The 27,924-nt window shown below is 34.8% G+C and overlaps 1 protein-coding gene across 5 annotated transcripts; it reads right to left on the reverse strand.

Annotated features, from left to right (window-relative positions):
• Positions 1-1,877: 1,877 nt before the first annotated feature.
• On the reverse strand, positions 1,878-4,993 carry LOC131611508 (pentatricopeptide repeat-containing protein At1g74850, chloroplastic-like). 5 transcript variants are annotated; one of them, XR_009286949.1, is made up of 7 exons: positions 4,743-4,993; positions 3,383-3,677; positions 3,206-3,274; positions 2,995-3,046; positions 2,567-2,700; positions 2,186-2,448; positions 1,878-2,084 (listed from the first exon to the last, which is right to left on the reverse strand). XR_009286949.1 is itself a non-coding variant. In XM_058883506.1 (2 exons), the coding sequence occupies exons 1-2, from the start codon at positions 4,377-4,379 to the stop codon at positions 3,639-3,641; spliced, it is 357 nt and encodes a 118-aa protein (XP_058739489.1). In that variant the 5' UTR covers positions 4,380-4,732; the 3' UTR covers positions 3,360-3,638. The 5 variants fall into 5 exon arrangements, 1 of the variants encoding a protein (XP_058739489.1); XR_009286948.1 differs by having other exon boundaries at positions 2,904-3,046; XR_009286947.1 differs by having other exon boundaries at positions 2,186-2,341; positions 2,567-3,046.
• Positions 4,994-27,924: the final 22,931 nt, after the last annotated feature.

A 27,924-nucleotide genomic window follows, 5' to 3' on the forward strand; every position in this document is an offset into this window, starting at 1 on the left:
TTAAAAGACCTTATTTGTAGCAGAATATTTTCTGCATATTTGTAACAGCAAAAGTGCTACGATTTGTAAGCCCAAGTCCAACTGGGATCAGGTTATAAATAGAAATCTTTGTAACCTAATTTTGTAGAGCTAATAGCCAGAGCTAGGAAGATGTAGTCTCTAGGGTTAGCCGTGTAGGTGAACCACTCGGTGTGTGGGATGTTCACTGATTTGTACCTCAAAACTTGTAGGTGAGAGGTTTAGTGTAATCACTCAGAAGCTGTGAAGCAATGAGTGAAGATTTGTTCTTGGAGGAAGCTTGTAAGCAACTTCAAGTTAATATTGTGTTTATTTGTGTTTAGAGTGTTGGGAATTAGGCTGTCGATGCAGTGGCTGAGTTGTTGACTGCTAGACATCATTGCTATGATTGGAAGTGGAATGGAGATATTCCATATCTAAGGAGAACCTAGGTAGAGATTATATTGGGTAGGGTTTAAGTGCGAAGTTGTAAACGGGGAAGTTTAGCTTTAAATTAAGACTACTGATAGTGGATTTCCTTCCTGGCTTGGTTGCCCCCAGAGTAGGTTAGTTAGAACCGAACTGGGTGAACAATTCTGTGTGTTGTTTATCTTCTGCATTGTTTGTTCAGTTATGAATGTTATGACTTTATCTATAACATCAAGTTCAGAAGTGTTAGCTGTTCCTATACAGAACCATGTAAAGATTATAATCTGGTTATGTATGCTGAACATGTGTGATCCCAGGTCTCATTGACTCTTTCCTAAGAGTAATTAAATAATGGGGATCCTTGTATTCTGCTGGTGCTACATTAATAACAGATCAGATGTCTTGACATCAGGATTGACATCTGAGTCTGTCATACCAGAATTTTCACTATGTATCCGCTAAATGCGATTAGGTGATTTATTGAGAAATAAATATGTGACGCCTCATTTGTTTGTCGAGAAATTTTGAAACTCTGATTCTTGAATAATTTCCGGGTAGAAATAGGGTGTTACAGAGGATACCTAAGGAACACCAATTCTATCAGAATTGTTCTTCTGGAGATTACAAGTGTGCTTCTTAGTCAAGCAGATTTTCTCCTATTCTAAGTACATATGTTTACGAGACTCTGACTAGAAGTCACTTCTGGTGCCTAAACAGTCTATCAAAAATTTTCTAAGATACAACACAATACGAGAAATAACTCTATATGTTTTACAAATAATTACAAGACATAAAAAATATTCTTGTAGTCTTCTTTTCTTTAACTTCTGGATGAGATCTTCTTCTTCTTCTTCTTCTATAAGCAGATTAAGAGCAGCCACTACGCCAAATAAGCTATTTAATAGCGTTTTTTTTTTTTGTTTTTGATAGCACTTAAAAGCGCTATTAACCGCGCCGCTATTGTAAACATTTTTTGTTCAATAGCACTTTAAAAGTGCTATTAAAATACCAGTTTTTAATAGCGTTTTTCCTTAAGCGCTATGGAAGTGGTCATTTTGTGCGTCTTTTGATTTGATTTTGATAGCACTTTCAAAATAAGCGCTATTATAAGGCCCATGTTTGATAGCACTTTCAAACAAAATGCTATTATATGGTACATATTTGATAGCACTTTCAAAAAAAGCGCTAATATATGACACATATTTGATAGCACTTTCTCTAAAAAGTGCTATTATAGGATGTTTCATTAATATCACTCTTTACAAAACGCTATTGTAGTACCTTTTTTTTACGCAAAATTACTCTTTGTGTGCAAATATCAAAACACTACATTCAATTTAATACCAAATAACACTTTAAGTTACTCATTGCATACATATTATGATCCATCAATACCAAATAACATTTTTAACCAAATCCATTTGTTTAAATATAGTAACATATATAGGGCATCTAGTGTACTAAAAAAATAGGGCATTTACATAGCTAAATTTGTAGATGCATGCGTTCTAGCTAAGAGTACTTCAATCTAAATCTCAAAACAAATTGTCATACTTTCTAAGCAAAATTTGATGATTATAGAGGTACCAACGCATTTACTTTTTATGCTCATCGGTTAAGACTGCATTCAAAGCCTCGGTGACAGAGAGAGTAATAACCTGTTTAATCATAGAGTTGTTGTCATTATGAATGAAAAGTGAAAAGAAAAACTAAACAAAAACACACAAGTTTTGAATAGGAGAAGAATTTAAAAAATTACCAATCTAGACATAAGAAACATGGGACCTCCAGAATCTCCTGGCCAGTGTCCATAATCTCCTTCTTAATGTTGTTGTGATAGCCTCTTCTGTTATATCATCAATATTTTGACTTTGACTTTGGGTGAAACTTGGTTGATAGGGTTTTCTTTTGCAAACTACATTGTTAAAATTAGTGAAGTTAGAAATTCCTACAAAAACAGTGAAGATCGAAGTTCTTCAATGAAAGGTAGAAAAAGTGCAAGCCATACTCCTAATCTTTCCCCTGCAAAGAAAGGTAGAAAAATCATAAACCAATCATTACTAAACCGCGATGATAGCACGTGTTCGAGTAACAACTCTGGTTCAAAAGTAAACGAATACAAAAACGCAAACAAACTTACCAAATGCTGCTTGTGCTAGCTCCACATATCTATTGTACCTTTTACCAGGGACTGCTTCATGCAACTGAACCAAAATCCATAAGGTGTAAAGTTGCCAACAATACGCCACGGTTAGAGAAATAATTCCCCAACTCCTTCAAAATATTTGGTTACAACATTTGTTAGTATGATGATGAGTCTGAAATGTTTCTCTAACACCACATCACTCAATTCGACAAATTTTCTACATTCTATGTATAAGTCCTTATGTAAAAACTACTTATATAACAACAGATCAAATCAAATCAAATTGCTTTTGAATAAGCTATAAGCAATTTAATAAGCTTCCATGCAAAACCTGTGAAATTCCTTTGTCCATAAACAAGCAATAAACGATAGTAGCTAAAAGTAAAATGGCGGCGCCAGCTGCTGAACCAATAATCACATACAATTTGGTCCTTTTTTTGGCTTCCTTTATGAAGATCGTAGTTTCCGGAGTACCTGTTGAGGGCAGAAAAAAGTAGTTGTTTGATGTGTAAATATTTGAACTTAAGAGAAATGTATTGATTCATTTGAAGCAATTGTGTTTCATATTTGAACTTAAAAGAAATGTATTGATCCATTTGAAGCAATTGTGTTTCGTGGAAAAACAATACTCACTTTAAAACCAAATTTCTGCTCTAAAGTTCAGACGGTACAGTTCAAGATAACATATTGTTCTGAACATACCTGCAACAATTATAAGCACAACATAAATATCAAAACATAACATTTGAGAGTGCACACACGCGATATTGTTGCATTCGTGTTAACAGAAATGCACTTTTTCCCCCAAACCTTCAAAACAGTAGCCATCTTCCAAGAAAAATTCTGATACACTTCTACAACTTCACCTGGAGTCTAGTTCTCCACGAGTTCAAATGCAGGCGGACACGGTCTTACAGATTTCCTCGAAACTCTCCTCACGATTGTCTCACCAGTAGCACCTTCAAACCCCTCATACTTAACAGTGTAATGGTGGCCCTTACCACGAATAATCTCTGCACATAGCCAGGATCCAGAAGGCACTTCATCTTTGCTTAACACTTCCACCTTAGTCCCTTTCTTGAATCTCATGATCGCCAATATATTTCTGCAAAATTTCAACCCAGTCAGCATCTATTCAAAACAAAAGCTAAACAAGAAGCAGAACAAATATCCGATTTTTATAATGACAGTTGTCACCTACTTCAAATTCAGTAATAAAAAAAGGAAATAGATTCAAAATCTAACATCTAATAATCACTATCAACATTTAAAAACCATTGATTTGATGATAATAGCAAATTAGCGATCAATAAACACAATAGGCACATAAACTAACTAGAACCCAAATCACAAGTAATGGTAATTCGAAAAAAAACATTATTCCAGAACTCTTACTTCAAATAGAGTTAATGATCATATCAATAAATTAACAACATTTAGAAGCTACCAAATTGATGATCATAGCAATCAATAAACACATTATACAAACCTTATTAAAATCCATTAAACCAAAATCAGCTTCATCCCCCAACCCCCTATGAGCAGAAGCACTGAGCAATGTATTATAAGTTACAAAATCAGGTTGTATCCCTTCATGTCTCATTTCATCAAACAACCCTAACAAACCCTCCCAATCCAACCCACCTTTAGCACAAGCATTAATAACAGTATTATAAGTCAACACACTAGCAGGAACCCTCTCTTGTTTCATTCTATCAAGCAAATCCTGAAACTGACCATTACGACCATAAGCATTAATAACAGCAGTATAAGCAAACACACTCCGAGGAACACCTTGGCTAGGCATTTCATCGAACACCTCGCGACACTTATCTAACAAGCCCTCCCTACCCAAAAGAGTGATTATAATCGTATAAATGTGCTCATTCGATTTACACCAAATCTATCTCAGAAACAATCACCGCCCTACATCTTGTCATAAATTAACCAGATAAAAATCAGCGCCTTATGTTTATATTCTCATAAACAATCCAAAAACGTTTATGCACACTCAGATTTCAATCAAACAATATGATTTATATCAAACAAATAAGATTTTGAGATGATTCTCAGATTCAAAATCCCTATGTTTCTAAACATCCGATTCAAACAGAACCAAACATGATTGCAAGCGAAAATAGCTCAAAATAAAGAAGAATTTTTAACTTACCTTTGAAGAATCGGGCAAAGACTTCAACTCTGAATCGATGAACCGTGGCCGATGAACGAAGAAGAGAGCGTGGCTGGGTTTGACGGTGTGAGTAGGTTCGACGGCGTGAGTGGATTCGGAGGAGAAGATTAATCGGTGAGAGATGATATTTGCAGAGTATTCGGCGGAGAAGATTAATCGGTGAGAGATGATATTTGCAGAGTATTCGGCGGAAGAGTTTGGAGAGAATGCTTTTGGGGGCAAAATGAAAAGTTTCCCCAATATTGTGCGCCAAAAATGAAAAAGTGTCCCCTTTTTTATTTTATTTTATTAATTTATTAATTAATTTATTAAGTTCCACAGTATTAGGGATGACTAAAATAATAGCACTTTAACATAAAGTGCTATCTATACGGAAAAATATTTTTTTCAAAAAAATAGTGAAGATTATTAATATCGTTTTTCAGAAAGTGCTATTTTAGTGTATAATATTAATAGCATTTTTTAGAAAGCGCTATCAAAATGTACAATATTAATAGCGTTTTTCAGAAAGGGCTATCTTACTGAAGTTTAATAATAGCGTTTTTCTACTAAGTGCTATCAAAATTACATTTTTTATATTTTATAATAGCGCCTGACCATAAAGTGCTATTATAAATATGTTTTTTCCTTTTTAATAACACTTTTTTTAAAAGTGCTATTAAATTAGGCGCTACAAAATATCAATTTTGGCGTAGTGAGCAGCTTTTGTATAAATTGCTTCTTGTTTATTGATCTTCATCTTCTTCTTCTTGAATACTAATCATTGAGCTTGTAATGGCTGATGACACATTGGTGATCATAAGTAAACACGAAGCACTATCGAGCAACAACTCAGTGTATCCTGTTTCTTTGTCATACAACATGAGAAATGTATGGTTCGATCAAGTATTTGTGGATTTCTTATAACTCCATTGGAGCGTTCTACAAAACATGCAGGATTTTCTTTTTCACTCTTTTTCATTTTCTTTTCATAGGCTTATGATATGTATTTCAACATAATAGTTTTATCACACACTTTGTGTGTGTTGCCTTTGTTGGAGCAACTTAATTAATCTTATGCTTATTTGCTTGCTCACGTTGTTTCCCTCTCTTAACCATATTTCTTCTATCATAGATTTGTTCTTTTTATAGAAGTCTGTTATTACCGTTGGAATATTTTCGTTGAACCATATTTGAATGCTGACACACCTATTTCCAAGGCGAATCTTATCTTTTGGTAGCGTGTTCTCCTTGTTTTTTTCTTCTTTCAAGACAATTTCTCTTGGTAGCGTGTTTTCATACCTTTTGTCAAAATGTAGAGAACAATAGATGTCATAATTTTGTCTTTGCATTGAGTAACGTGATAAAATTGCATGTGATTTAATTGGAGCAATTTATACTGTTCTTCGAAGCTTCTGAATACAGAGTCAAAACTTCTGTTGCCCTAAATGTTGATGTTGTACTTCTGAGGAAGCTTAATGTTCTTTTTAATGTCAAGCTTTTGTTTCTACAATGACTTATGATCATTTACTCACGTGATCTTCTTGGTTTAATGAGTTCTTCATGTATCTGATATTTCTGTTTAATTCCTTGAAACTTGTCTGAGTTTCTTTTTGATGTTCTGCTTGTCTGAGTTTCTTTTTGATGTCGTCGTATAAGGCTTATAGCATAATATCTGCACACTTGATGAAAGCATTAGTAGTAAAATTGTTACTCACAAAATATATGCTTGTTATCATCAAAACCCGATTCTGAACATAGGTTCTCAATCTTGTTCTAACAATCTCCCCCCTTTTTGATGATGGTAAAAACCATGTATTTTGATGGAACAATTTTATGAGATGATAATAATTAAGCAAGTATATTTCATATAAGTCTTTTCTGTTTCATAATTAAGAGTGCTCAAACAGTTTAAATATTCAGTAGATAACATAAACAGCAATTAAACAGAACATAACATTTCATTATATTTCAAGAGAATTAAGGCAGATAATAACTTAACTGAAAAATTACAATAGAGAAAACTACAGATATCTAAGCATAGAACGCTTCACACTCTTCTTCAATAAGAATGTCATTGTTGTTCTCAAATTCTGCATTGCGATAATTTGAATCACTTCAGCAGATTCAAGTAGAGCAGATAGAATTCTCCCATATGGAATGTGAACACTTTGACCACAACCAAATGCAGTGAGAGATTCTTTTAGATGACAGAAGATTATTGCATGAAGGTTTAGAGGACGATCGTTTTCAAGTCTGTGAATTAGAAAGTAATCCCTATTTGACAGGATTTGATGAAAGTTTTCTCTAGGTTTTATGTTAGATAAGACGAACCTAAACAAAACTTGTCTGAAATGCGTCAGAAATTCCGCACTGTTAAAGATGCGTCTGATATTTTTGCTTATAGTGTGATTCACATTCCAGCAATCAAACGACACGAGACTGATAACAGATGGGTTGGGAGCATATCTGATCGTTTTAGCAATGGATTCTTCCGTAATGATAAATGGAATGCCGTAGATTCTGGATGTGATGCTGCGATTGTCATCACTAACAGATGCTTCCATCCAGAAGGTCTTCACAAGGTTGGTGAAGACTGGACCGTTGAGAAGGACAACATAATTAAACAAGCCTTGTCTCTCCAGAAATTCCATAAAATAATTATTTCTTTTAGCTAGTCCAATGTAGTTTTCTTTGATGATAATGAGACTGGGTTGGAAATCCATTGAATATGAGAACGAGGAAGTGATGAACAAACAAAGAGGTAAGAGCAGACGGGTGAGAGAGATGTGGGATAGATGTAGAGAGGAAGTGTTAGTGATATATATAACTGCAACGATGATGTAATGGAAAACGAATGGAATTATTAAATTAAAAAGTAATTATTGTTGGGCATTAATTAATTTTGACTGTTTTGGAAAGGGAAAACGTGATTTGAAGAGTTTGGAACAGTTTCATAGGGATTTTTTCTCAGTAGTTTGATCGAGTGACTTTTAAGAGAACCTTTGGACACGCGTTCAATAATTACTTGTTTTTGTGAGTTACTGTTATGAACTTTCTGATTTTGTACGATTTTCTTTCTGACTTTTAGTTAGATTCAACTTCTAGTTCTAACTTTGTAAACCTAAACTTCTGACCTTTTTGTTCTACTTGTCTTCTAACTTTAGTTGGTTTACACATAGTCCAGATTCTGATGGAGCTTAGTGTAGACAGGGCAACATTTTGAACAGGTTTTAGCATGGTCTAAGATTACGTGATTTAAATAGATCAGAATGCCTTTATCCAGAAAGTCTAGCAACGTAAACAAAGAGAAGAACAAAACAGAACATATAATGCAAACTCATAAGCATAATTTCATTACAGAGCAAGTTTACATAAATACCTAAGTTCTTTAGTTTCTAAAGATGTTGCCCTTAGTTCTTAACAACACATCTTTAGGGTAATTTTCTATTTCATCATTTACTATCATTTCTTTGATGATATCCACAATTCTTTCTTGAATGAATATTTCTGATAGCACTCTTCCAAAAGGAATGTAGGACTTAGTGCGATTTCTGGATTCAAAAATGGAATTCCATAGATGAATGAACATAGATTGTAGCAAATTTATGCGCATAATATTCATCAAAAGATACATGAACACTTGATCCCCATATCTTAGGATATCCTGGTTCTCTTTACTAGGAAGGAAATTTGAAGTAACAAGCTTAAACCAGGTCTTTGGAATGGTTAGGAGACTTTCGGGGTCAGTGGGATTATATCTTAAAGAAAAATCATGAAGGATTCTCAACTTCTCAGGCTTAATGAACTGAGTGTCAAAGGAGTTAACAATATTTCCTTGATCCTCACATCCAGTCGCAATAACAAAGGAGAAACAGTTAATGGAAATCGGGATATCAAATATAAAGGACGAGATGGAGTTATCCTTAGGGTTAAGACACGCGTGTTACAGAAGTCTTTAACGAGATTTTCATAGATGGGTCTCTTGAGCATTGAGAGGTATCTAGTCCATTTTTGACAGTAGACTACATCCATGAGACTATAAGCGAAATGGTTTTCGACTGATGAGATTTCAACTTGGTTTTCTAAGATTACTTCAAGAAGATTTTCGTTACCTAGATGGGTTAGTGGAGGCATTTTGAGGGAGAAGTAGCTGTTGAGAAGCTAAGGTGTATGGACTTATATCACTAAGAAAATAAAATTTTAGAAGTAGACAGGTGAGTTCATGAGGTGGTTGAACTAGTTTCTCGAGAGTGATGAAAAAACTACACAAAGATACTTAGAGCTACGAGTAGGATATATTGGTAATATATAACAAGCTATCTAGTAATTACTAAGGATATCATAGAGTAAACAAAATTTAAATAAATAATCAGAGAGTTTCAGAAATATCTGACCGTTTTGAAGATACACGTTTCTTCCTAGTCTTTACTGAGAGAGAGCATCTTCTGATGTAATAAGTCTGTCTGGTCTTTGCTTCAAAAACTTGTTCTACCTTGTCATCTTCCTTTGATTTGATCTGATAAGTTGAAGTTGACCAATTGGCTTGAGTCAGCTACACGTGTTTGACTTTGAATATTTTATTAAGCATATTTTCTTCTTTCTGATGTCTTGAGTTTCCTTAAAATATGATCCACACGCTCTTTTGGTTTGTAGATAATTTCCTCTGAGTTTTAAGCATCTTTGTTCTAACAGCTTCTGATTATACTGAGTGTAGGAATAAATATTTGTTTACTACTCAGTGTGGTTTTTCTCCTTCTGGATATCTCTACACGGTTAAGTGTTTGATTCTGAGATCAATAACAGAGCCATGCTCTGATACCAATTGAAGGTGGAGAAAAACACAAGAAAGGGGGGGGGGGGGGGTTGAATTGTGTTCTTTTCAATTTTTATTTCCCTTTCTATAAATCTTTTCTTTCTTCTTAGTATCTCATTTTCAAGATATATTTAGATTGTTGTTGCGGAAGCATGTTAGAGATAACACGACATAACCAATGAGATACATATTCAATTTAACTTCTTAACTCCATCAGAACTTCTGACTAGGTCAAGGACAGTTCTGAAGATAATTAGTGTGAATGTTCTGAGTTAAATGAAAGATGCAGAAGATAAAAGACACATTCATTTTTATCCTGGTTCACCTTCTCAATAAGGTTACCTCCAGCCCACCCTCTTCAAGTGATTTTGCCTCTCTCAATCAAGGACTTAATCCATTATAACCAAACTGATTACAACTTCACGATCAATTGTCGTGACTGACTTCCTGCACAAGTTACCCGCGAGTGACTAACCCTAGATGATTAACCGTTCAGTGATCTCAGCAAGATATAACGTTCATCAACTTAGCAACACCTGCACAAGCCAACTGCTCGTGACTAACCCTAGACAATAAATTGTTCAGTGATTTCCAGGAGATATAAAGTTTATTGACCAAGAACCCTCCAAGAGTCTAACCAGGTCTCAAGGACTTCTCATGTATCCATATTAGAGGATACCTAAGGAACACCAATTCTATCAGAATTGTGTTAGAACAAGATTGATAATCTATGTTCAGAATCTGGTTTTGATGATAACAAGCATATATTTTGTGAGTAACAATTTTATTACTAATGATTTCATTAAATGTGCAGATACTATGTTATAAAGTCTTATACGACAACATCAGATAGACAGAGCATCAGAAGTTCTGGTATAAAGAGCAAGAGTTCAACAAGACAAGCTTCAAGGACTTAAGCACAAATATCAATATACGAGGAGATACGTTACAACAAGAAGATTACATGATTAGAAGATCAGAAGTTCTGATAAGAGCAACACAATGACATACAAAAAGCTACAACATCTAAGGCACACCTGGACAAGAAAAGAAAATACAATTTTAGCAAACAAAAGTTCAGAACCAAAAGAAAATACGTTACAAATATCATCATGAGCAAAACGGTTGCAACAAGTTAATGGAACAACTCCCAAGGTTGATTGAAGAAACAACCAACATGCATCGCATTGAAAAAGGCAAGTTTAATCAAGGAAACACGCTACCAACTGTCATCATCAGGCTAAGGATAAGATTCTGCAAAGAACTACACTTGTCTTTCATGATTCAATCGAGACGAAGCATTCAAAGAAATATTCAACAAATCTCAACGGCTAGATTCCAACGGTAACTCATCAAGCTATATATATATATATATATATATATATATATATCAAATTTTAAACTTGAGTGTGTGCCCATTCGTACACCAAAATGCATTGAATATGCATCCAAAGTGTGAACCCATGGTGCAACTACAGAGTGCAGAAAAAGAGAAATCTTGAGAGAAAATCTATAAAGAGAAACTAAGCATGAAAGCATAAATGAAGAAATATGAAATCATGGCATCAGAAGTTACACAAGAGGCAACACATACTTAGTATGTGATAAATTAATCCATAGTGTTGTTATACACTAGCTATAAGCCTACGTGCAGAAATCATAAGAGAGTGAAAAAGAAATCTCTGCTGTTCAGCAGTATTATCCATTGGAGTTATTAGAAGTTCACTAATACGTGATCAGCTCATACATTGTTCACATTGAATGACTTGAGAAACTGAATACACTGAGTTGTTGCTCAAAGAAGTGTTTCATGTTTGCTTATGATCATTAAATGTGTTATCAGCTGTAACAAGCTTCATGATCATTATTTAAGAAGAAGACAAGCATTGGAAGAAGCAATTCAACATAGAGCTATTGCTCTAAATCTGCTTGAAGAGGAAATGAAGATGGTCTTACTAGAAGGAATTAATTTCAAAAGCTGAAGCTCTAATCTTCTTACTCTGATAAGAAAAAGGCCTAGATGAAAGAAGCAATTAATACAAGAGATGTTGCTCTAAATCTGCTTTCAGAAGATGAAGATCAAATTAGAAGCAATCAACAATAGAGTTGTTTCTCTAAATCAGCTTAAGAAGATTTGAAGAGAAAGATCAGCATGAAGAAGCACTTACCATTTGGAGCTGATGCTCATATTCTGCTTATCAACAGACATGCAAGGATCTCATCCTGAAGTTGAAGACAAGAAGGCTACAAGACATTTTGTTTCTTGTAATAATATGTAAAAACACATAGAGTTTTTTCTTGTAGTGTGTAATATCTTAGAAACTTCTGATAGAATGTTTAGGCACCAGAAGTGACTTCTAGTCGAAGTGTCGTAAACAGATGTACTTAAGAATAGGAGAAATCTACTTATCTAAGAAGCACACTTGTAATCTCCAGAAGATCGATGAATGTTATATCCTGATGGGATCACTGAACGGTTCATCATCTATATTTAATCACAACTGTAACGCCCCAGACGCCCAGACTGCTTTCGGGATGATCGACTGACCCCACAAACCAACACGGGTCTTTTCAGCATGCTTTGACCTCACTCGCACGCTTTCCGAGAAACTTCCCAGAAGGTCACCCATACCAGAATTGCTCCAAGTTAAGCACGCTTAACTGTGAAGTTCTTATGGAATGAGCTCCCGAAAAGAAGATGCATCTTGTTGGTATAGGTAGTACCCATCAATCCTTATAAGCTTTCCTTCAACCATGCATTCTCATACCTGCACGGTCTTAGGATCCCTCTCATTCTGATGTGGCGACCACCATAGCCCCCATTGGCCTCAGGTGTTACATGCGGTGTAACCATCCCTCCCCTTATTTGGCCTCGGGTGTTACATGCCCACCAGCTTCCGCATGGTTCGTCCTCGAACCACATCGTACTGGGAGAGGTCTGGCTCTGATACCATTTGTAACGCCCCAGACGCCCAGACTGCTTTCGGGATGATCGACTGACCCCACAAACCAACACGGGTCTTTTCAGCATGCTTTGACCTCACTCGCACACTTTCCGAGAAACTTCCCAGAAGGTCACCCACCCCAGAATTGCTCCAAGTTAAGCACGCTTAACTGTGAAGTTCTAATGGAATGAGCTCCCGAAAAGAAGATGCATCTTGTTGGTATAGGTAGTACCCATCAATCCTTATAAGCTTTCCTTCAACCATGAAGTCTCATACCTGCACGGTCTTAGGATCCCTCTCATTCCGATGTGGCGACCACCATAGCCCCCATTGGCCTCAGGTGTTACATGCGGTGTAACCATCCCTCGCCTTATTTGGCCTCGGGTGTTACAACAACAAGTTTGTTGTGTGGGGTCATTCACAGCAGTTGGTTGTGCTGGAGTCAATGTATGTTATATATGTGGATCAGATCATTGAATAGTCCATTGCAGTTAGTCACGAGCAGTTGGCTTGTGCAGGGTTACTAGATTGATGAACGTTATATCTCGCTGAGATCATTGAACGATTCAGTTATCTAGGGGTTAGTCACTCATGGGTAGCTTGTGCAGGGTTAGTCATAGCAGTTGGCTGAGCAGGTTGTTAGTCACGACGGAGAATCGTCCAGATGTAATAAAGTTTGGTTATAGTGGATTAAGACCTCTGTTGAGAGGCAAATCACCTGAGGAAGGTGGACTGGAGGTAGCCTTATTCAGAAGGTGAACCAAGATAAAAATGAATGTGTCTTTTACTTTCTACACAATTCAATTAACTCTGAACATTCACGCAGAATATCCTTAGAACTGTACTGAGACAAGTCAGAAGTTCTGATGATATAAAGAAGTTAAATTGAATATCTCATTGGTTATGCAACTCCATTCCAAGCATGCTTCCTCAACATTAAAAGCATATCCAGAAGATGAGATACTAAAATTAAAGAAAAGGAAATTTTAATTGATAAAGAATACAATTCAATCCCCCCTTTCTTGTGTTTTTCTCCACCTTCAATTGGTATCAGAGCATGGCTCTGTTATTGATCTCAAGATCAAACACTTAACCGTGTAGAGAGATCTAGAAGGAGAAAAACCACACTGAGTAGAAAATTAACTTCATATTCCAACACTCAGTATAATCAGAAGATGTCAAGGCAAGATCTCAATGCTCTAAGAACCTCATCTACATATCCAAAGGAGCTTTGTGGATCAACATCAAAAGTTTCACAAGATTCTCAAAACATCATCAAGAAGAATATGTGCTCAATGGAAATATCCAAAAATAAACAACTGTAGTTGACCCATGCCAAGTGATCTTCTCAAAATCATTAGTGCAAATCAGAGGAAGAAGACAAGGTAGAACAAGATTGTAAAGCTAAGTCTCTGAAGCAAAGAAAGGCAGAACTTCTGCTTAAGAAGTAGCTCTCTCTCAAGAAAGACAGAAGAAAAAAATTATCTTCAATATAGTCAGATCTTTCTAAAACTGTCTCCTTTATAATTTCTTTTAATATACATAAATCTTTCTTGCATGCCTAGTTTTAGTTGTCACCTACTCAGCTACCTGTCATACTCTCCATGCATGTGCTGTATCTCTGAGTTAACTTTAAATACTGCACTCATTTCATATTTTTTGGCTAAACAACCATTTCTTGAATGAATCTAAGTCAAATTAAAATCTGTCTCTAAACACTAACGTATGTCAGTATCTCTTGTCTGCTCCTGCATGCTCACCAAAGTTATGAGAAAAGACTAGTCTCTTAAGAGTGCTTTAGTGTCCTGTCATAGTATAACCGACATCTTTTCTCTATCCTCTACATATATTATAATGTGATCTAAATCAGCTCTCAAACTCTTTCATCTATCAAAATTAAGTATCCTCCATCCCTTCCAAATCGTCCCCATCCTCGTTTCAAATATCTCTGCCATGACTTACCAAGGATATGAAAATTATGTGAAGGTCATATCAGAGAAGGACCCCAATTTTTCCTTTCTCTTGGAACATACAAGAGAATTAATATGGAGCTGTCAAGTCCAGTACTAGGCAAACTACTTCACCATGCTCCGAGGTCATGTTTACCCTAGATTGGTAAAAGAATTCTGGAAATTTTCCAGAATAAGTGATGATGGAAATACAATTCTCTCCGAAATTTTCAAACTCCCCTATTCTGTTACCATCCCATCAATTATAAAAGCCATAGGGTGTGTCTCAACTGGAGCCACTGTTAAAGATTTTCAATCTGACTTAAGATTAGTAAAATCCTTCAAAACCATGTTTGATGACTCTGTTACTTATGAACCAAACAATCCTGAACATCTCCTCCATTATCCTAAGATCTGGTTCTTATTCTTCCTAACAAACCTTCGTCCTAGAATGGCAGTAAGAAATGTCATGACTCATGATGATAGAGTGCTGGTATTTCTTCTAACACACCATCATAGGATCGACCTCCTTAAAACTATTTTCAACCATCTCAAGGACACCATCAAAATATCCAGAAATCAGTCGAATTTTCACATTCTTTATGGAAGAGTATTATTTGAGCTAATCATGAACAAAGATATCTGGAGATTTGTTGGACTTGCAGGACCTAAGCGGGCACTTATTTCAAAAAGGTGTGACCGAGTGAAAAAGATTGAAGAACTCGAGGACTAATTTCTCTTACGGAGAAATTCACTCAGAACTTCTGATTAAGTCACACAATGTGCTTAATCTCGGAATCAAGTGGAAGAAGTATTAGTTAAGTATAGGTTTGTAGTAATGTGTTTATCAATGTTGCCTCTATATCTTAACTTCTAATTGAAAACCCTTTCTGCTCTAACCATCTTTTAAACAACTAAAGAAACAAAATAAGTTATCTCCATAAAGCCTGTTAAAATTCCAACAATGAAAATGTGTTAGAAAAACCCAACCATATTCGTTTTGTCTAAACTAACACACAATCAAAAGCATTTTTTACTCTTCTTAGAAACTATGCAGAATAATTAATAATAACCTCAAGAATATGAAAAATCAAATCCTTAGACCTCCCTCCATGCGTCTCTATGTAGTGATTAACTCTACACTCTAGGTTCATCTCCTCTATAAATCATTACCCTAAAGACCTAACCATCACTCCATAAATATTTCCACTCCCTGTCTGTCTCTATAAAATCCCTCAGCCTTCATCCTAAGAACCTCACTGCTCCTCTCATCATAGGCATTCCTCCCTATCTAACCCAGAAAAACTTTTGTTCCATGGCTGTCAAAACCTTCCTCGGAGACGAAAGTTTGCTAGAAATCATCGATGAGAAGTGACTCAAAGAGTCAAATGATGATTACTATCTACAAAGAAGTTCTTCTTAAACCCATCTATCCAAACCTTGTCAAGAATTTTGGTTGTATGCATCAGTCAGTAGTGACAGGAAGGAATTTCATCTCACATATTTAACTCCAGAATTGTGATCTCCAAAGATTCCATTGCTGAAGCTACTCAATGCTCTTCTCATCGAAGTCTCAAGCCCTTGGAATACTTTGATTACCTTTCTTGAAAACAATTCTTTAAACTCTCCATGCTACCAAGCATTCTCAGACGTTTCTACAATAAACCAAAGAATCTAAAACCCATAAGCAGAGCTTGGGCTGAATTTTTCATGACAAATATTATGCCTCGAGAAGCCTGAAAAAATGTTTTGTCTTCTCGAGATAGACACCTTGCTCGATGTCTCTTTATAGGTCACAAAGTGAACCAGCTAGTCGTCATCTTCACTCATCTGAAGGAAGCTATTAGGTTTTCCAGAACGTCTCAGGAAACTTGCTATATACCCTATGGGCGAGTCATCTCTGAGCTAATTGAGAAAGCTGGAATTCTTGCTCACCTTAGGCAAACTGCGCTAGCTAGGAGTAACATTCTGTCTAGATATAGGTGTGAAGATTTTGTGTTTAATTATTCGCAGCTGTAATGTTTCAAAGTATTTTCAAATGTTTTACTTATTAGAATTGCATGATCTGCTTATTAAATGCTTTATCTTATCAATGAAACAAAAGAAATATCTGAATCCTGTAAAATAAACAAATAAAAGTGGAATTAAAAGATATATATCTAAAAGAAGAAGAAAACTTGAAAATAGATATTCTGGAATTATAACATGTTATGATATAATATTCTGACTTGACACAAATGAAACTAAAATTCTGAATACATTCCTAACTTGTGTACCAGAAGTATTTGCTTTACAGGAAAATCTAAAACTTAAAGGAATTCTTCGTTAGAACTTCCAAGTGATGCTCACATTCATAGCTAAAATATCTATAAATATTCTAAAGAAACAAACTGAAAAAATTATTTCAGGGGGAGCCTTAAATTAGATATTAATTCATAAGGATGTCCTATTCAGGGGGAGAAATTATTCCTAAATCTGATAAATCTCATCGAACCCTCTTAAACGCTTTTTGATTATGAAAAAAAGGGGGAGAAAGAATAGTAGATTTTGATGAAAAATAAGTTGCTTGATTGAACATATAAATGGGAATGAAATATACTTGCTTAATTATTATCATCTCATAAAATTGTTCCATCAAAATACATGGTTTTTGTCATCATCAAAAAGGGGGAGATTTTTAGAACAAGATTAAGAATCTATGTTCACAATCTGGTTTTGATGATAACAAGCATATATTTTGTGAGTAACAATTTTATTACTAATGATTTCATTAAGTGTGTAGATACTATGTTATAAAGTCTCATACGACAACATCAGACAGACACAACATCAGAAGTTTTGGCATAAAGAGCAAGAGTTCAAAAAGACAAGCTTCAAGGACTTAAACAGAAATATTAATATATGAGGAGATATGTTACAACAAGAAGATCACATGATTAGAAGATCAGAAGTTCTGATAAGAGCAACGCAGTGACATACAAAAAGCTACAACAGCTAAGGCACACGTGGACAAGAAAAGAAAATACAATTTTAGCAAACAAAAGTTCAGAACCAAAAGAAAAGCCGTTACAAACATCATCATTAGCAAAACGGTTGCAACAAGTTAATGGAACAACTCCCAAGGTTGATTGAAGAAACAACCAACATGCAACGCATTGAAAAAGGCAAGTTTAATCAAGGAAACACGCTACCAACTGCCGTCATCATGCTAAGGATAAGATTCTGCCAAGAAGTACACTTGTCATTCATGATTCAATCGAGACGAAGCATTCAAAGCAATATTCAACAAATCTCAACGGCTAGATTCCAACGGTAACTCATCAAGCTATATATATAGATCAAATTTCAAACTTGAGTGTGTGCCCATTCGTACACCAAAATGCATTGAATATGCATCCAAAGTGTGAACCCATGGTGCAACTACAGAGTGCAGAAAAAGAGAAGTATTGAGAGAAAATCTGTAGAGAGAAACTGAGCATGAAAGTATAAATGAAGAAATATGAAATCATGCATCAGAAGTTACACAAGAGGAAACACATACTTAGTATGTGATAAATTAATCCATAGTGTTGTTATACACTAACTATAAGCTTACATGAAGAAATCATAAGTGAGTGAAAAAGAAATCTCTGTTGTTTAGCAGTATTCACCACTGGAGTTATTAGAAGTTCACTAATACTTGATCAGCTCATACATTGTTCATATTGAATGACTTGAGAAACTGAATACACTGAGTTGTTGCTCGAAGAAGTGTTTCATGTTTGCTTATGATCATTAAATGTGTTATCAGCTGTAACAAGCTTCATGATCAATATTCAAGAAGAAGACAAGCATTGGAAGAAGCAATTCAACATAGATCTGTTGCTCTAAATCTTCTTGAAGAAGAAATGAAGATGGTCTTACAAGAAGGAATTAATTTCAAGAGCTGAAGCTCTAATCTCCATACTCTGATAAGAAAAAGACCTAGCTGAAAGAAGCAATTAATACAAAAGCTGTTGCTCTAAATCTGCTTTCAGAAGATGAAGATCAAATTAGAAGCAATCAACAATAGAGTTATTGCTCTAAACCAGCTTAAGAATATTTGAAGACAAAGATCAGCATGAAGAAGCACTTACCATTTCGAGCTGATGCTCATATTCTTCTTATCAACAGACATGCAAGGATCTCATCCAGAAGTTGAAGACAAGAAGACTACAAGACATTTTTTTCTTGTAATAATATGTAAAAACACATAGAGTTATTGCTTGTAGTGTGTAATATCTTAGAAACTTCTGATAGGATGTTTAGGCACCAGAAGTGACTTCTAGTCAGAGTGTCGTAAACAGATGTACTTATGAATAGGAGAAATCTGCTTTTCTAAGAAGGTGAACCAGAAAAAAAAATGAACGTGTCTTTTACTTTCTGCACAATTCAATTAACTATGAACATTCACGCAGAATATTCTTAGAACTGTACTAAGACAAGTCAGAAGTTCTGATGATATAAAGAAGTTAAATTGAATATCTCATTGGTTATGCAACTCCATTCCAAGCATGCTTTCGCAACATTAAAAGCATATCCAGTAGATGAGATACTAAGAGAAAGAAAAGAAATTAAAGAAAGGGAATTTTTAATTGATAAAGAACACAATTCAATCCCTTGCTTTCTTGTGTTTTTCTCCACCTTCAAACTGTTCTTCTGGAGATTACAAGTGTGCTTCTTAGTCAATCACATTTTCTCCTATTCTAAGTACATATGTTTACGACACTCTGACTAGAAGTCACTACTGGTGCCTAAAAAGTCTATCAGAAGTTTTCTAAGATATAACACAATACGAGCAACAACTCTATGTGTTTTACAAATAATTACAAGACATAAAAAATATTCTTGTAGTCTTCTTTTCTTTAACTTCTGGATGAGATCTTCTTCTTCTTCTTCTGTAAGTAGATTAAGAGCAGCAGCTCTTGTATAATTTGCTTCTTGTTTATTGATCTTCATCTTCTTCTTCTTCTTGAATACAGATCATTGAACACTGATGACACATTGATGATCATAAGTAAACATGAAACACTGTCGAGCAGCAACTCAGTGTATTCAGTTTCTTTGTCATACAACATGAGCAGTGTATAATTCGATCAAGTATTTGTGGATTTCTTATAACTCCATTGGAGCATTCGGAAAAACATGCAGGATTTTCTTTTTCACTCTTTTTGATTTTATTTTCATAGGCTTATGATATGTATTTCAACATAATAGTTTTATCACACACTTTGTGTGTGTTGGCTCTGTTGGAGCAGCTTAATTAATCTTATGCTTATTTGCTTGCTCATGTTGTTTCCCTCTCTTCACCATATTTCTTCTATCAAAGATTTGTTCTTTTATAGAAGTATGTTATTATAGTTGGAATATTTCCGTTGAACCACATTTGAACATAGCATTTAATGCTTGCCGCAAGCTGAATGCTGACACACCTATTTCGAAGACGAATCTTATCTTTTGGTAGCATGTTCTCCTTTTTTTTTCTTCTTTCATGACAGTTTCTCTTGGTAGCGTGTTTTCCTACCTTTTGTCTTTGCATTGAGTAACGTGATAAATTGCAGGTGATTTAATTGGAGCAATTTTTACTGTTCTTCAAAGCTTCTGAATACAGAGTCAAAACTTCTGTTGCTGTGAATACAGAGTCAAGCCTTTGTTTCTACAATGACTTATGATCTTTTGTTAATGATTTTGAATTCTTACTCTTTGGATAGAACTTCTGATCATTTACTCATGTGATCTTCTTGTTGTAATGAGTTCTTCATGTATTTGATATTTCTGTTTAATTCCTTGAAGCTTGTCTGAGTTTCTTTCTGATGTTGTGCTTATCTGAGTTTCTTTTTGATGCCGTCGTATAAGGCTTATAGCATAATATTTGCACACTTAATGAAAGCATTAGTAGTAAAATTGTTACTCACAAAATATATGCTTGTTATCATCAAAAGCAGATTTTGAACATAGATTCTCAATCTTGTTCTAATAGCAATGTGGCACTTGCCACATCAATATATGGTGCCCACCACCCTGCACATTGCCCACCAGCTGGAAGCCCACACTCTCTTGGATTTTCTCCAACCACCCAGACTTTGCGCCTTCACGATTTCCACGCTTGGAATCCTCGTTCAACTTAACTGTCTGAGTAATTACGAAGATTTTTATGCCAGAAGTTGGATATAAATTGAAGGGCTCATCTTCAGTGTGGAGGTTCCATGTTTTAGTATTATTTTTATGCAGAGAATTATTCATACAGAAAACTCACTTGTAAAAGTAATAACTCTTCAACATTGGGGAACTATTACAACTTAGTTCTAAGCATTCTTCTGAAGTTGTTTTCGTTCTTTATTTGGATACGCAAATCTTTCCCGTATAATTTGGAACAGCCTTGAAGCAGTTGTCTTTACAATATTATTCATTCTATATCAGGTTCTATTGAATTGCTTTATATCTGTTTATGCTTGTTTTTATATGCTTGTTGTACTACTGTCTTAATAATTATCATTTCTGTTAAAATCATGTTTTATTCCATGATTAATAATTGCGATAGCATGTTTAAGTTTAGAACCATGCCTGGCTAAATCTTTTTGATACCAATATGTGATAACTGTCGTCCGGACGGGATTCCGTAATAATTGGTGTTAAATTTTATATACTATTTTTCTGGTTTTAGTTCCTAATTCTAAAATTAAAATGATTTTTGTAACGAGAGTAAAAAGCCATCAAAGGTTACAGTCAATAGAGCGATAGTTTGAGGTTTTAACTGGATAATAGAAACTAGGCATTAATCCTAAACACAGTGAGATGGCTTTAGGATTAATTAGAACTTAATAATTTTCAAAAATTACTTTTAATTCAAATAAGTGAGCGACATTAAAGCATTTTGATTTAAGAGTATAGTCAGAGTCAATAGCACGATAGTGTGAGATAAAGTCTTTTAAATTATTATTTTCTGCTGAAAAGTAAATTGACACATCTTACGCCAATATTTTACCGAGTCCCTGAAGTATGATGTGAGGTACATATCAGTGTCTCGTTATTCAATATTTCTATTAAAGTTTTATTTCCTCGTTCAAATTTATTTCTCGTTTCTCTCAACCTCAACAAGAATCATTAGCCTTAGATTTACATAGTAACATTAGATAACGGTAGTTTGATATTTGGTCCTTTGGGTTCGATAATCTTTTAAAACTACGCGATACGACTGTGCACTTGCAGTGACAAATCCTATAGATATACTAAGTCACGATCACAGAAAATCCTCTTTAGCTTTTGGAGTTGTACTAATAGCATCTTTGGCTTAGGTAGTGGAAATCTTTAGTTTTGGCTGGTCAACTTCTAGCATCTCTGGCTTTTAGCTTTCCAGCTCTCTTTGGCCGTTGGCATTCACCAATCAGCAACCTTTGGCTTAATGCACTGGCAACCAACTGCATTTCTCCAAAAGTCTTGATCTTCATTTATAATCTTCAGGGAAAGAGTCATTGAAAGGATAGAAGAGTCTTTTCTTCATAAGCTAATAGTTACTTTCCAACGAATATAAGTGTAGATGTTGGATATAGGAACATGTTACTTCCTTAGCCTGTAGCTTTGACGTGATAGCATGGAAGACAACTTTTGAATAGTATGAACGTCTTGATATTTGTGATTTGTTGAGCAGACCGTTATACTGAATCTTCATGAGAAAGTTTCTTAATCTTATCTTCAAATGATGTACTTCTGATTCTGAAGTAGTAGGCTTGGAAGATATCACTTTCTTTTCTTTGTTCTTCTCCTGATGTATATGATGAGTAGTTTAGAAACTACTTTGTTGGGATAACATAAGAACATCCGAACTTAATAGGAGCAAAACTTTGTCTTTTAGAATTAATGACAACAGCCTTTCTGAAGTACGATGCAAAACTTCCTAGATCAAATATGTATCTGAAGATATAACTGATTTAATAGTGGGATAACATGAGAAATACAAGCTATAGTGTTTAAGTCCTTTCAGAATAGAATAATGTCTTCAAATAATAGTGCAACAACATATGTGAGGAACATGTCTAGATATTTGAACAAGAATCATCAACTAAATTGTATTTCTGATTTGATCCTTATCAGTTGACCTTTGACTATGTCTTCATAGTAATGAGCAACAGCTCTTCTGACGAACATATATTTGACATATGATCTTGACGTGACGTCTTACATCTGATGTAGGCTTTGATTCTGATTTGGAGTAATAACATCTTGGTAGACTTTGTTTCTTCTAGAGACGCTTGAGACTTCTGAAGCAGCAACTTGTTGAGAAGTATTCTAGAGATCTTCTTTTTGATTCATTCAGCATTCTATAGAACTACTGATGTACCTATAGAAATGAAAGAGAATAGTCTTTTTGACGATAACATTTCTGATGATTCTACAACAGTCCTAAATCATACAAAGCTTTCTGATTTGCACACTCAACAAAACATTAGAAACAATATTGTTTACATATAAAATATATATGTTATCATAAAAACTTGGAGATTAGGTGTAGAAACAAATCTTGTTCTAACATATCTGACATGTTGTAAAGTATATTTGTGCACACATAAAATGCCTCAAAATTCTTTTTCTTATAAGCTCATCTATTGTTAAAGGAATGTTTATACCCTAGGCAATTAGAAATAAAGTAGTTGGTTCTCAATGCTCTACGGATAGACCATTCATCCCCGACCATAATTGAGCATGTGTAATCTTCAAACATACAGGTCTAAAATCTGGTGTCCATGCAGAAACAATGGCTTAAAATTCCATGTCACTATATTCCAAATTTTGTTGAGATTTTCCCTTAATTTTAATAAAATTTAAAATAGGCACGTCACAAATGGGTTAAATCCCAAATTATGACTAGACTCCATAATTTTACGAGTTTTTCACGCAAATTTGATGTCTTCAATGACACATTACCTTTACTAGTGATCAATCTCCCATGCAAATTATTCATGCAGCATTCGAGTCCTACTTTATAAGTCTCTTCAGGTATCTTGATTGAGACACGATTACCTTTAAGGCAAAGCTTGAAAAAAATTTAGAAATTGATATTTCACACGCAATCGAAGACTTTGTGCATAGAATTTTGTTTGTACTTGGGGTAGGGATATAGACAGAGGAGTCATTCGAGAAAGATATCCAAAGGTCTATGGTGATGGTCGACACTAGAGAAGTCCGTGCAGTTAATAATTTTTTTAAACTCTTTATTTCTTCAACTTATTGACCACATCAAGCATAGTAGCATGCATAATAATTTTTTAAATAATTTGAGATTGAAAAAACAAAAAATATCTTCAAAACCTAGCGCAGTGGAAACACAATATCTCCCTAATTAGATTTCATTTCACGATCTAAACATTAAGAGTGTAACAATCTATATTAATACTAATAATAATTTAATATAATTAAGAAAATATAGAGATATTTGATATATGACTTAGTCATTAGGACTAGAGCTGTTAATGGAGCTGAAGAACCGAAATCCACCCAGGAACAGGTCCATTGGAACCAGATCATTGGACCGGCCGAAATGAATGTTGGTCTAGTAATGGATATAATTTTAATCCGTATCCATAACAAAGAACCGGACTATTCATCCAACGGGTACCCGGTAAGCATGCATATAAATTCTTTAGTTTTTTCATTTCATCATTTTTTCCTCTCTCTTTTCAGTCACTCTCTCTCTCTCTCTCTCTCTCTCTCTCTCTCTCTCTCTCTCTCTCTCTCGTCTCTCACTCTTCCGTTTTGTCTCCTAGGGTTTCTTCTTCCTCCCAAATTCCGATCAAGCCACAATAGTTCCTTGCATGAGTGTTTGAATCATTTATGTTTGTGTGATTTGTTCAAGACTTCAAGCCTACTACTAGTACTACAATCATGTAATGTTTCCAAACTCTTTTATTTCTTATTTTTGTTTGCCTCTTGTTTAAAATGTTTGCATGTTTGATATGTTGAATACTTCTTTACCTGGTATCAATTTTGACATAAAATGTTGGGATTTTGGAACCGTTATTGACCCTGTTTCAATGATGTTACAAAATTTTGACCTAAACAGTTTGAGTTGTGATAAAAAATGTCTGAGAGGATGATTATGTTGATGAGTATTGTTCTTCACTAGGGTTTTGGGGTTTTGAATTGAGGTTCTTTCTGTTTCAATTTCGAACACAATTTTGACCTGAATTGTTTGATTATTTGATTTGTTCTTTATATTGCTTGAGTTTTGAGAAGAAATTGTTTGAGTATTTGATTTTGTTGTTGAGTTTTGTTCTACATTAGGGTTCGACCTTAGGGTTTTTAATTGAGGTTCTAATTGTATTTATGTTACTCAATTTTGTTCATATTTCATCATATATTAAGACTCTTCATTGACACCAACAATGGATGATCTTATTGATATTAACATGATGCTTGATGGGAGTTGGGAAGAGGAGACAACGGAAGGAGGAAATTTAGATATTGGTGAGATGATTAATTTGGACCTTCTAGTTACAATTCCAACTGACAATAATACTCAAAATACAACTACTACTCAAAATACTTCTACCATACAAAATACAACTACTGCTGATGATGGTGCAACCCTTCCAGTTGACCCAGATCAGAGTTCTCAAAGCCATAGAAATGCATTTGGTAAAGCTTCTCGTCCTAAGAATTCTGCTGTTCATACTAAAATGGTTCTTATAGAAATGTCTGATGGTACCAAGAAGTGGAAATGCAAATGGTGTGGTAAGCTTTACACTTATGATGTGAAATGGAAAAGTACTTCTAATGGTAAGAAACATTTAGAAAATTGCATTCAGAGAAAGTTGAGGCTGAAAGGTAATACTGACAAACATGTTGTACAATCTAGGTTAAATGTAGGTGGTAATAATACTCCTAGTTTGGTAACTTGGACATATAATCATGCTAGGGTTAGAGAGGTTGCAGCTCATATGATTCTAGGTCATGAATTTCCTTTTTCTGTTATGGAAGGTGTTATCTTTAATGAGTTTCTTTGAGAAATTTATCCATGGTATAAAAAGATTACTAGACAACAGGTTATGTTTGATTGTGAGACATTTTATGAGGTTGAGAGAGTTAAGATGAAAAATTCTATGTCTTTGATTAACAGGATCAGTCTTACAACTGACCTGTGGCGGTCTGGTGAGCAGAGGATAGGTTATATGACTGTGACTGGTCATTACATTGATTCAAAATGACAGCTTCACAAAAGAGTTTTATCATTTAAGAATGTGCCGCCACCACATTCAGGTGAGGTTTTGTGTAGGGAATTGATTAAGGTCATGGATGACTGGGGCATTAGGGATAAAGTTGTTTCAATTTGAGTTGATAATGCTAGTGCCAATGATAATTGTATTGTTGGGTTGAAGAGATATTATTCTGGTAGGAGAAATCTACCATTGAATGGTAAACTATTTGATGTGAGATGTTGTGCACACATCCTAAATTTGTTGGTTCAGAATGGTCTTGATATGATTAAGGTGACTGTTGATAAGATTAGGAATATGGTCAAATACTTGCTGAATTCTGAAACTAGATGCAAAGCCTTCAAAAAATTTGTTGATGAGCTGCAACTTGAAGGCAGAATGCAAGTGTTGGATACTAAGACAAGGTGTAACTCAACTTGGTTGATGTTGTCCACTGCATACCACTACAGATAAGTCTGGCCTAGATATGCTGAAGAAAATGGTGCATTTCTAAACTATTTTCTTGATGCAAATGATTAGGAAGATGTTCATGATATTTGCAAGTTCTTGGAGGTTTTTGCTGATGTTACATCAATTATTAGTGGCACCTTTTACCCTAATGCTAATTTGTTTTTGGCTGAGCTTTACAGGGTGAAGGTTCTACTTGACAAACCTTCAAGTATCTCAAATAATCCTCAGCTGCAAGCGCTTGCTAATGAATTGAAGTTGAAATATGACAAGTATTGGTCAAAGTCTAATACATTTATTTCTATTGGTGGAGTTCTTGATCCAAGGTATGTACATTTTACAAGTAAATAGTTAATTATGTTGCCATTGTATTGTACAATAGGTAGTTACTGTTCTGCTTTATATGTTTCCTTGAGATTCAACCTTGGCCTATGATAAATTATGTTGCATGTGAAATACATGTTGAGGCCACTTCTATGTCTCTGATCTGCTTGTGGTTCATTTTTATGAATTATTCATATGATGAATTATGTTGCCTTGTTGTGTACTTCTGTTTGATTTAATCTTCGCCTATGATGAATTCCGTTGTCTATGGAATAAATGTTGAGGCCACTTCTATGTCTCTGATCTGCCTGTGGTTCTGTTTGATGAATTATTCATAGGATGACTTATGTTGCCTTGTTGTGTACTTATGTTTTATTTAATCTTGGCCTATGATGAAGTCTGTTGCCTATGGAATAAATGTTGTGGCCAATTCTATATCTTTGATATGATTGTGGTTCTATTTGATGAATTATTCATAGGATGACTTCTATTGCCTTGTTGTGTACTTCTGTTTGATTTAATCTTGGCCTATGATGAATTCTGTTGCCTATGAAATACATGTTGAGGCCTATGATTTTTATTGCCTTGTTGTGAATTGTGAATCAACCTTGGCCTATGATGAATTATGTTGTCTTGTTGTGAATTTGAGGCCAATTCAATTATCTATCATTGTGAGTTGTGACTCAATTGTGCCTATGATTAATTATGTTGCCTAGTGAGTTGTGATTCAATTGTGCCTATGATGAATCTGAGGCCAATTCTGTTACCTCCTTTTGATGTGACTTTAGTTGTGTCTAGGGTCAATTCTGTTACCTCATAGTGTCTTTTGTTGCCTATGATGAAATCAAATTCTGAGGCCAAACAATGTTGAAAATAAATTATGCAAATATGTATAGCTGAATTTAAGTTGGTTGACAACTCTACTTGTTCAAATAGGTATAAAATGATCTTCATCAAATGGGTATATCCCTTCTTGTATCCAAATCCTACTCAAGCTACTGCCTTTGAACAATAGTTGGCAACCAACTTAAAATCTCTCTTACAATTGTATCAAGACACCTATGAAACCAATGGTGAGAATGTCCCTGTATCTGAGACTCCAGAGGTTGGGTCTAGTTCTAGGTTGGGAAGGAGGAGTTTTGAAATGTTTTTAGAAACTGTTGTTGGTAACACTAATTCAAAATCTGATCTTGAATTATATTTTGAGGAGCCTCCCTTGAAAGTTTCCCCTAAAACTAAGTTTGATGTTTTAACATGGTGGATGGGGAATGAAGCCAAGTATCACGCTCTTAGTAAATTGGCAAAGGATATTCTAAGTGTTCCAGTTACAACTGTTGCTTCTGAAGCAAATTTTAATGCTGGTAAAAGAGTTATTGATCTGAAATGATCTTCAATGAAAACTAAGACAGTTGAAATGGTTCTTTGTGGGGGTGATTGGGTGAAGGAGAAGTATGAAATTAAAAAGGGCTGCAC

Source organism: Vicia villosa, linkage group LG6, assembly GCF_029867415.1.
Source record: "Vicia villosa cultivar HV-30 ecotype Madison, WI linkage group LG6, Vvil1.0, whole genome shotgun sequence".
NCBI classification, from domain to species: Eukaryota; Viridiplantae; Streptophyta; class Magnoliopsida; order Fabales; family Fabaceae; genus Vicia; species Vicia villosa.